This window comes from Convolutriloba macropyga, unplaced genomic scaffold (assembly GCF_964194025.1).
Source record: "Convolutriloba macropyga unplaced genomic scaffold, txConMacr16.3 SCAFFOLD_742, whole genome shotgun sequence".
NCBI lineage: Eukaryota > Metazoa > Xenacoelomorpha > Acoela > Convolutidae > Convolutriloba > Convolutriloba macropyga.
Genome location: NW_027450910.1, coordinates 76,825 through 87,424, shown reverse-complemented (window position 1 = coordinate 87,424; position 10,600 = coordinate 76,825). Strand labels below are relative to the sequence as shown.

Here is a 10,600-nt window from a genome sequence, read left to right as displayed (position 1 = left end):
CTCTGAATTTGATGTAGGTAACGCGGTCCCCGTATCTCTCTACCTGTCTGTATACCTCTATTGCGTGCCTTCGAACCTGAGTGTCCCTGTGTGGTCATGTCGCTCTACTTGATAATCTGTGTGACCTGCTGGCTGTCCCCAACTCTCTGAGCCACCTTTTGGTCGTGCAATCGCGATTCTGTCTGCCTGCTTCTGGCCCGTCGTGTCTGGTTGTCACCTCTTTGGCGCCAGTACGACTGGCTGCAGGCTTCAGAGTCTCACGCTGTCTCCTCTATCCGTATCTCTCTCTCTCTCTCTCTCTCTCTCTCTCTCTCTCTCTCTGTGTGTGTGTGTGTGTTAGCGCGCGCGTGTGTGTCTATGTCTATCTGTCTGTCTGCTCCCCGCCGGCCTGTGGTCAGCCTGCCTGGTAACCTGTTCGCCTCCCCATCTCTGTCAGTCTGTCTCTATCTCCATCACTGTCTCTGCATCTGTGTGAATGTCTCCCTCCCTCTCATATCGGCTCTACATATGGATACAAACCTGTGTCTCTGTCTGTCTCTAGCTTGAGTCTCCCGACTGAGACATACTCGCGGCTCCACCGACTTTCTTGCTGGCACCCGCCTGGTGTACAGTCACGATGTCATGTTCGACAATGTACCTAGGTGGTTCGTAGTGACCGTGGCCCACACCCGATTAAAGGCCGTGATTTTATGATAGACTCGGATGTGATAGACCGAATTCCTGTTCCCCTGTAGACACTCAGGGCCGCGAGAGCCGTCAGAAAATCTGATTCATGCACAGATTAGCTCCTAAATTTCAGGGGTACCTATCTGTCTGACCGAAGCTAGCTGACGGAACGGCATTCCAATGCTAGAGCTGCCCCAATACCTACCATTCAATGGTGCCTTCCATAATTTGGTGTTATCGGCACTATGTATGTTTACGGCTGTCATGTGTACGATATGTTCCTGCCTGCGGCTCTGATGCGAGTCCAGTAGCTATGCCATGAGCACTGGAGTTGGATATTTGATGCTGCGTTAGTTTGCTGAGAGCTGCCCACCCCTGCTGCAATGGTCCTCATGTCCGTGGCAGTGCACTACAAGGGGACAGTGGACGAGACCGGGGAGGTTTTCATGGTGAGGGGACCCAAGAGCCACAATTTGAGACTGAGCTGCTATTCACAGACACTCCACGCCTTGGGCAGTTGTGCGCTGACCGGCGCTCTTGCGCTCATCACTGGGAATGTGGCTGCAGGACACTCGGGCCGACGGTGCTGCGGAACCCGTCACCGTAGTCGCCGGCAGAGGTAAGCCACTGATGACGGCTTCCTGGTGATCTGCTGCCCGACATATGACAGCACTGCAACGGCTGCGAGAATGGCATATAACAAAATGAGTCGTGATGGTTCCCTCTGATCGCTGCTTCAAACTCATTCTCACCTGCCTCACTCTTGAGGATGAGGTCTCATATCAGTCAATGCTCACTAGAATCTATGCTACTGTACCTTTTTTGGCATGAAAACTACTAGCATGTCCCGGCCATTGGGAGCTGCCCCCTCGTGTATCCCTCAAGTGATCTGCAGCCCCCGACACCTGCATGTCAAGCGATGCCTCCACGTCTGAATCTATGGCCGGGCCTCTGGTATTCCAGCAGCAGTTAGGCTTTCATTCATCCATAACTCAGCTGTGACACCCGTCCGGCCACTGGTGCTTTGGACTCAAGTGTATACCGCCGGAGCTCGTTGCAGCTGACTGCAAATCATCCAGTTAAAACCACGTGTTGAAAGCTTATGCAGCTCTGTGGCTTCCCAAAAGGTGTTTTGCAGAAAGCAGTAGTGATGTGTGTTGTCGCTGTGTCGCAGTGGCATCTCCCACCCAGCAGGGGCCTTGCTGCTGCGCTGTGCCATATGACCAAGGGACAGACCGCCGAGGTGAAGTGCTCGCCAAAGTATGGATACGGAGAAAAAGGTGAGCTCAGGCATGAGCCTACTCTCCTTCATTATCCCTCCTGCAGCCCTCTGAGCCCGACGCGCTCCTGCCGCGGTCTACATTCCGTCCAGGCCCCTCCGTCCTCTCACCCCGCATGCACGGCCTCTACCAGTCCACCCCACCCGGCTCCCTGAAGGACAGATACGCGCACAGCACGCGTCCCACTTGCCCCTTCCTCTCTGATTGCTACTGCTTGAGCAGTGAACGCTGAACTTCCGTTGTGATGCTCATATTCTATGTGTTTGGCAGGCAGCTTCTCCTTTCCCAGCGTGCCCCCCAATGCAAGCCTTACATATGTGGTTGAGCTGATCGATTGGGAGGCACCGGAAGAGTTTGAGGTGCCCTCTGCCCTGCCTGAAATGGATGCTTGCATATTTGCCAATCTGCTTGCACTGCCCTTGCCACTGCCTCCGCTCCCAAGCCTGCACATCCCCTTTCGCACTGCAGGTGGTCGCGCCCACCAGATCCCTGGACCAATCGCACCCTGTCACCAACCGTCCATTCCTTGGTCTCTTCTGCATAAGATTTTTTGTCAGCTGCCGGCTTCCGTTGCATGCAACGACAGAATGACGCGGTTGATTTGCAGTTGCTGTGCTGCTTCATGACTGCTTGGCTCTCACAACCAATCCCAGGCCAATGTCGCACCGTTTTGCTGGAAGAGATGTAGCCGCACACTCATAACATGTCGGTGCCTTTCGCCATGGCATTCTCCTGCATGCAGGATCCAAAGGCCTACATGTTCTTTGAAGACAAGCTGGAAGCGTCGGAACGGAGGCGACTGCAGGTGCTGCCGGGCAGACAAGCCGGCCGCTGGCCGGCCGTTTGTGACACCAGCCGATTCTCGCACTACTCCCAGGGAAACCGTGTCTCTTGCCTCCCCCTAACTCATGTCCTAGATACTCTCTCTGCGACCCCCCTGATCTTCACTCACCCGTTACCCTTCATGTCATGCGTGTGCGCGCTCTGTATGATATACTCCTGTATCACATATCCTTTAGACACACGCCCCCAATGGTGTCGGAGCTAACTGTAGCCTGTCCTGTGCCCCTAAACTATTCGCAGGGGAATGAGCTTTTCCGTGCTGCAGATATCGTCTCAGCAATGGGAAAATACAACTTGGTGGGCCCCCCTGGGACATCGCAGCTGGCATGCGCATGCGGCGACTGGGTAGCCCAGTTTCATGGGATCGCTTCAGTTGTCGAAAGTTTTTACCTTTGGAATTTGTGTCTGAGGATGTTCGGAAAGAAGGGCGGGGCTGCTTTTGTTTTGCACACACGGCCTCTCGTGCTCAGGGTGTGGCTGTCTGGCCATCTGCCACGCCGGGCCCCATCCATGCTGGCGGTTGACTGCCACTTGGACCGCCTCAGTTGCAGTCTCATGCCTATCCTCCTCATACATGCCGCCCCCCCCCCCCCCCCCCCCCAGGCTTAACCCGTCTCCTTGTCTACCATCTCGGTTGTCATGTTGGCATGCTAACAACTGCCTGTACCTGTCACCTTCCCCCATTACTGACCATGCAACCAAAGCCTGGACCAACTGGCCGTGCCGTCCCCGTCCCAGAATCCTCCCCCTCGGGTTGCTGGCAAACAGTCCAGTCTGTACATAACGACTCGAACTTTACACTAGTCTCGGTACCATGTGGGAGCGCGGCTACATAGGCACCGGCATTGCTCGTGCCATGCACTGATCTCTTGTTGTGTATCATACCCTGTGTGCAGGCGTTATCATTCCTACCAGAGGACCTCATGTTCCAGCTTGAGGGATTCCATGAGGAGGCACGTTAACCTGTCTACTTCAACGCCGCTTCAATCCTCTCGACCCCCCCCTCCCCAAAACCTTATCTCTCCAACTTCACTGGTCCTTCTCTTGGTCTGATACTCTCCAAGTATCTGTCTCCTGATCTTCGTTTATTTGGCTATAAGTAAGGCATTGTAGACACTTGCTACCAAGCTGAGCGTGGCCGCTTGAATGATTGCGAACTCGATTCTTCCGCGCGTCATGTTTCTGTTGTTGCGTACTAGGTCTCGGGCACTTGCAAGTGGTATAAGTACAGGTACAGATCTTGCCTGTTTCCTCAGACCCATCCTCTCAAGGTTGCCAACCACACCACCTCTGCACATACCTCGAGCTCCACATGGCAAGAAATGGAACCTAGAAACACCACCCCTGACCTCCTCCTGTACCGCCAGAACCACCTGCACAAGAGTAGTGACAGTATTCCCAAAGCGCTGCACAATCCCAGGCTGAACAGCGTGGGATTGTGCAGCGCGCCGTGGTCCTAGGGCATCATAGCCTTGAGACCGCCACTACTATCAGTCAACCGCCGAACTGAGGCCCTCATCGGTGAACCACAGTAGGTGGCAGCAAGTCCCGGTCGGAATCAGCAGTTTGAATGTCCGCTTAGGGGTGGCTGCCGTGAGGCGCATGGGCACGACGCCGCTACCAGGCCGGCCATAGAAACATATAGCAGACGGCAAGCAGAGCAATGGACATCTCAGAGGTCTCCACTTCTGATACGTCATGCAGGCGGCTTGGAAAGTGAAGCTTCCGACCCTGCTCAACCTTGCCGCCTGTCAGCTCAGGATGGAGGACTACCAGGCGGCCATCGCCACCTGTGGGCAGGTGTGTCGAATCCGGACTTCAAAAGTCTGCTTCATCCTTCCTTTGCCGACTTTCATGTCGTGGGTAGTTATCGCTTGCTTGGAGGTGACCGCTCAGGATGCATCCGCCCAAGCTGAGGTAATATGCTGTCTTTGAGCTTTTCTTCTGCTTTGTGGGCAACTGCGCGACCATTCATCACAACACGAGGCGCTGGAGAGAGATCCGTCAAATGTGAAAGCTCTGTTCCGAAGGGGAAGCGCCAAGCAGGTCTGAAATTGCTCCCACGTGCTCGCCAGACCTCAGATCACCTGGAATGCGGCCCTGGCTGTTAACTGCGACGCTTGGAAGCCAGTCTTGGTCTTGTTCTGAGCGCCGCGTGATCCTCTCGATTACATGCACACATTAGCTTTTTCCGTCCTCTGTGGCTCGTATTTTTGGTTATCATGTGTTGGAGCCGTGATATGGCAATTTTGCCATCACAATGAGGGACCGCTCAGCCGATGGGAAATGAGTGATGAATGATCCCCCCCCCCCCCCCCCCCCCAACCCCACCGGCGCCCCATTGTTTGCGTGCAGGCACTGGGGCAGACCGACGCAGCCCGTAAGGACCTGGAGCAAGCGCTGAAAGGGTGATCTCTGATTTCTTTCTTCCATCCTTTTCCAGGGCTTGTAAGCAATTGTCTCGGGGCATTTGACGTCAGCTCTGCATAGTAGTGTACACCAGAGTCTGTCAGCTCAACATCCGCTCAAATGTACTGTTCGACGCTCTGCTCATGCACACCCACGGACTGGCCTGTTCTAATCTTCCCCCTGTCTGGTTATGCACCCAGGGCACCAAACGACGGCGAGATAAGGAGGAGCCTGCAGGTAATGATGCGGTGTGAACAGTAGACAGTTGCGGGAGGTGGTGTTTTACTCCTAATTCTCGAGTCCTTTCCTCAGCACTGTGCCTTGCAAAATCCTGAGCTGGCGCAACCGTTCGCTAGTGTTTGTTTGGTCATTAAGATCCGCAGTTGCCTGCCTTTGATGTTCTGCTGCTGGCTGCTGGACGTAGTGATTGGCTGTTGCTAACTAAGAGTTAGGTACAGTCACAACGCACGACCAGTGGCTGGCAAGCTGTGCAATTGACTTCTGCTGCTGCAGGCACTGAGGAAGGAAGAGAGAGACGCCAAGGCTGCTACAGCTGCTGCTTTTAAGGGAAAGTTGGCAGCAAAGTCACCTGCGCCATCTGAGCGTACTGCGGATACCTATGACACTGGTGCCCAGGTTAGTCGCCCCACATGCACTACACTGCCCCCAACTCCTTTTGTTTCGACCCATTTGGCCTTTCTCTGATCCCAGACCAGCCATGTCATCGGCCATGGGGCGTTTCGGCAGGCCGCCAGCACACCTCATGCTAGCCCCTCACTGCAGATGGCTTAAAGCGCTTTGTCACTCCCTGTCACTCAACTGGTGTCGGTGAACCCCGTGCAGCTTGTGGAAGGCCGCTGTGTTGCCGATGCTCTCTGTCCCCAACATGCACATGTGAGAATGTATATTGCAGCCCTCAGCCACATTCTGGTAAGGGTGTCACCTAGGGGGACTGGCAGGCATGCCATGACAAAACGCCATTATGAATCGCATGGATGAACTGCACTGAGACCAGTAAAGCTTGCTCCTGCCTGTGGTGTGCTGTCCGCTGCCACAGGGAACAAGCTCAAGGGGTGCCACCCAGGAAGTGCTGCCCGATACATACTCAGTGCCCGGCCTCTTGCTGTGGCTGTGGCGGTCATTTCTGAACCTTATCTTTGGCCGGGGATGACAAATTCTAAGCCACAATTGACCCTAGCAAGGACTGAGCTGTCAAGACTGAGTAGTCTAACTTGGCAATACGCACAGGAATGACAGCAGTCGATCAGTCTCAAACTGGCAGTCAGGCATTGTGATTGCAGTGGAATCCGTGCATTGACAACCCCATTCTCTGAAGAGCGACAACGCTTGTCCCGCTATAACATGTGGAGTTTGAGGCTTGTCTGACTGGCCGTCGCTTCTCCATAACATATGGGCCTGTGTGAATCCCGCTGTTCATGTGTGTGTCCCTAAAAGTGATTGGCACCGGTAGCTCCCGGCCACAGTGCTGCGGGCTTGTAACAACAAGAGTTGTCCGTGCTTCGATAGGGTCCGGCAGTAGGGCGCATGGTCGGCCGCTGATGGGTAACCATCATCGTTGTAATCAAGACTGACACAGCTTGTATAGACAGTGTGCATAAAATGTTCGAGAATCGGGGGTCTTGCGATCAAGCAACGAAGACATGGTGTTGCACGCTCCCACAGCGCAGCCAGGTAGTGGGCGTCACACTGGCGTTCCCATGTCTTCGCTCAACCCTCAGCTAGACAGGCAGAGTGACAGGCAGACAGATTACAGGGAGACAGACAGACAGACAGACAGCTGGCAATTTAGACAGACAGGCACTCAGACAGACCATCAGGCCGACAGACAGGCACTCAGACAGGCCGGCAAAAAGTCTGACAGACCGGCAGGCAGACAGGTTCGTCGAGAGCTTTCATACGAGTTCGGGTCTTGAGCTGAACGATCAGCAGGGTTCGGCAGTAACATAATTAGTCGTAAACAAGTCATAAATCACGTACTTTATGACTAGCTAAGTTACCTTCACTGTTACGTTACGAACATAGGCGCCGCAGTTACTCGGAGTTACTATCACTTTACGTTTACGTTACCAGAATTCCTAGCGCGTAAACAGTCGTAACTGTTACGTAAATGATTATAAATCCCAAACTTTTATGAACCAGTCATAAACAAGTCATATAATAAATAAACTCCGTGTAATAAACCGGAGCGGGCTCTAGCGATATCTGCCACATACCCGTGCAATATATAAGGCCCATAGGCCATATGGGGCATGGGCCCTTCTCCCGAGGGTGAAAAAAAAAGGCCCATATGCCTGGGCGTTTACGGTGCCCGTAGGACATTCTCAGTACTGGTAGTGATACGAGGCTGGGAGGGTGTAGCCGACATATGGCTAGGGTTTGAAACGCTTCGTTAGGGTTTCACTGTTTCAGCCTGGGGACCCCAGGATATAAATATCCAAACCTTTCTTTAGATGGCCCATGGCGTTACTTTTGTAAATTGAGAGCAAATTCATTTTAGGGTTTCTAGGGTTTACTAGGTTTCAGCTTTTCTGCCTACATAAAAAAAAATCCAAAAGTAACGCCTATGACAATGTTGCCCTCCATCAGCCTGATGACACTGTGTGGTCAGATCTTGCCTACTCCAAATACCCAACGAAGGGTTTTTGCAATGGTGACCAAGTGTTTACCGGCTTGGACCTAGCAAGTCTAGAATCACGAAATATACACGAATACTGTACGAAATCCATCTAGATACCCCGAAATCGAAATTTATGTCGGGTTTTTTCGAAAAGCAAAAGGATGCTGATTTAAAGCTTTTCAAATCATGCACGATGATGTGGTTTTTGGCGAAAATAGAGAAGATTTGACCCCTTTCTGCCGGGAAAAACCTCATATGCCGGCTTAAGCCTCCCAGCCTCGTAGAAGTCGCTTCGCGACGAACCCCTCTGGGGTGCCCGGGCCCAGTCAGCCAGTAGGTACCCTAGGGTACCTACAGTAGTCCAGTAATTCTGTGTACACTTATCAAGAAGGTATACCTCGAAGTGGGTACCTCAAAGCTAGGTAGGTACCCAACTGCAACAGTGGCAAGGAAAAGCGCGTGGCAGCAAGCAGAGTTGTACGAATACGAGTACAACGGACCCTATCTACCTAGGCTAGCCCTGGAGGCTTAGGCCGGAGGGTGGGTATACACCCCCACCCAAAAGTTTCTACCTCTTAGTATTAGTGTGGACGAACTTACTAGCGTTTGGCCTATCTAAACTAGGATTTAACATATGAAACTTTGTAATCGAGCTAGAAACACCATGATACTCTGTCTAGGCTCAACACTTGCATCAAAACCCATCATGTCTAGACTTGGTGATCCTTTGCCTAGTGTACATGTATTTCAACACAAACACAAATTTACTGCATGTACCAAACTCGCCCCACTATACTAGTACCAATACTTTATAATCCTAGGAAAATCGTACATCATGCGACGACCTCAGTCCCAAGTAGTACTTAGGCGTACTTGCAGGTACGACATTGTATGATTACCAGAGTAGGTACTCAGAATTTCAAATTTTCGATTTTCCAGATACTGTATATATTCGAAAATTCTGCTTTCGTCGCTTTAATCAACTCTAGGCTTGTTGGTAGCGCGACAAGCTACTACCCTCGCTAGGCTAGAGGTCACAGGTTCGATTCCTACCTATGACACTTTAATATCTCGTGAGACGTGGACTTGGACTTGGACGTCGGACGCGGGCGTGGGGAAAAAGCAAGTACAACACATCCCCACTTAATGCTTTTGCATGCTAGCCCCCCATGCCATCCTTAGAGACCGAAATCCAGCCTATGGCAAGTAACTAGCCTAGGCTTAGGCCATGGTGTCGCTATGAAGCGAGGTAGGGATGTACTAGGGGCAAACTGGGGCATAGGCATTGGGACAAATTACAGAAAATGCAAACCCTAGCAAGCCCTTTCGAGCAGTTTAGCGCAAAGGGCAGGGTTTTTCATAGGGTATGTAGGGTGCCACGACACCCTACATGAGTGTGCTTGTGAATGGCACTTGTATCGATCGCCCATTCGTGATTGCATGGCTTTAGGCAAGGTTTCCTTAAAAAATCCGAGATTTCCAGGCTAATATTTTCGTGACTGTTTAGGGTAAGCAATATGGAAGGCATCCCTAGGGGCCCCTGGAAGTTGGGCATGTGTTCAAGAAACAAGACATCGTGTAGTTTCACACTACCTATGTGGTTGTGTGGTTTCGTGCCTGCATGATGAGTAGGGCCTGCTGGCATCACAGCGTATAATTAGCTCCCAATCCCGACTCATGCTCCTAGCAGCATTTCCTGCTCCATAGATAATCGTCAAGCATGAGGGTGTATGCCCTTTGGAAGGGTAGTACGCCACATTGGTGGAATAGTTTTTGTCTAAGGATTGTGAATATGCCCAAAAATCCGCACGTGTGGCAGTTTATATACACTTTAGTCCCAATTGTCTAAGAGTAGAAACTTTTGGGTGGGGGTGTTACGGGGGCCTGGAGGCATACACGTACCCACTAGGGTAATCTCCATGACCGAATTTTGTGGCATAAGAGCATGCATTGGATTGCATTTCGTACAAGGAATCCAATGTGCATGATTGCTTTCCTTGTTAGGGACGTTTAGCCTTCTTTCTGGCAAACCCTATACTGCCCGCACACCCCCACCCAAAAGTTTCTACCTCTTAGTATTAGTGTGGACGAACTTACTAGCGTTTGGCCTATCTAAACTAGGATTTAACATATGAAACTTTGTAATCGAGCTAGAAACACCATGATACTCTGTCTAGGCTCAACACTTGCATCAAAACCCATCATGTCTAGACTTGGTGATCCTTTGCCTAGTGTACATGTATTTCAACACAAACACAAATTTACTGCATGTACCAAACTCGCCCCACTATACTAGTACCAATACTTTATAATCCTAGGAAAATCGTACATCATGCGACGACCTCAGTCCCAAGTAGTACTTAGGCGTACTTGCAGGTACGACATTGTATGATTACCAGAGTAGGTACTCAGAATTTCAAATTTTCGATTTTCCAGATACTGTATATATTCGAAAATTCTGCTTTCGTCGCTTTAATCAACTCTAGGCTTGTTGGTAGCGCGACAAGCTACTACCCTCGCTAGGCTAGAGGTCACAGGTTCGATTCCTACCTATGACACTTTAATATCTCGTGAGACGTGGACTTGGACTTGGACGTCGGACGCGGGCGTGGGGAAAAAGCAAGTACAACACATCCCCACTTAATGCTTTTGCATGCTAGCCCCCCATGCCATCCTTAGAGACCGAAATCCAGCCTATGGCAAGTAACTAGCCTAGGCTTAGGCCATGGTGTCGCTATGAAGCGAGGTAGGGATGTACTAGGGG

At 51.6% G+C, this 10,600-nt stretch overlaps 2 protein-coding genes across 2 annotated transcripts; both read left to right on the top strand.

Annotated features, from left to right (window-relative positions):
* Nucleotides 1-1,070: 1,070 nt before the first annotated feature.
* Nucleotides 1,071-4,249, top strand: LOC142356266 (uncharacterized). Its single transcript, XM_075408211.1, has 8 exons — nt 1,071-1,115; nt 1,234-1,285; nt 1,841-1,946; nt 2,217-2,305; nt 2,689-2,751; nt 3,030-3,086; nt 3,686-3,742; nt 3,989-4,249. Exons 3-8 carry the CDS (start codon nt 1,886-1,888, stop codon nt 4,247-4,249), a joined length of 588 nt encoding a protein of 195 aa, XP_075264326.1. The 5' UTR covers nt 1,071-1,115; nt 1,234-1,285; nt 1,841-1,885.
* A 274-nt stretch (nt 4,250-4,523) lies between these two features.
* Nucleotides 4,524-6,659, top strand: LOC142356264 (uncharacterized). The gene is made up of 6 exons (XM_075408209.1): nt 4,524-4,589; nt 4,776-4,835; nt 5,145-5,197; nt 5,399-5,435; nt 5,712-5,834; nt 6,256-6,659. The coding sequence occupies exons 1-6, from the start codon at nt 4,551-4,553 to the stop codon at nt 6,367-6,369; spliced, it is 426 nt and encodes a 141-aa protein (XP_075264324.1). The 5' UTR covers nt 4,524-4,550; the 3' UTR covers nt 6,370-6,659.
* The last annotated feature ends 3,941 nt before the right edge of the window (nt 6,660-10,600 follow it).

Excerpts from the sequence above, each read along its gene's own strand:
- LOC142356266 (XM_075408211.1), top strand. The coding sequence starts at position 1,886 with ATGACCAAGGGACAGACCGCCGAGGTGAAGTGCTCGCCAAAGTATGGA. Across the intron at positions 2,306-2,688 it reads AGGCACCGGAAGAGTTTGAG|GATCCAAAGGCCTACATGTT; the intron begins GTGCCCTCTGCC and ends TCCTGCATGCAG. Across the intron at positions 2,752-3,029 it reads CGGAACGGAGGCGACTGCAG|GGGAATGAGCTTTTCCGTGC; the intron begins GTGCTGCCGGGC and ends AACTATTCGCAG.
- LOC142356264 (XM_075408209.1), top strand. The coding sequence starts at position 4,551 with ATGGAGGACTACCAGGCGGCCATCGCCACCTGTGGGCAG. Across the intron at positions 4,590-4,775 it reads CCATCGCCACCTGTGGGCAG|GCGCTGGAGAGAGATCCGTC; the intron begins GTGTGTCGAATC and ends TCACAACACGAG. Across the intron at positions 5,835-6,255 it reads CCTATGACACTGGTGCCCAG|GGAACAAGCTCAAGGGGTGC; the intron begins GTTAGTCGCCCC and ends CCGCTGCCACAG.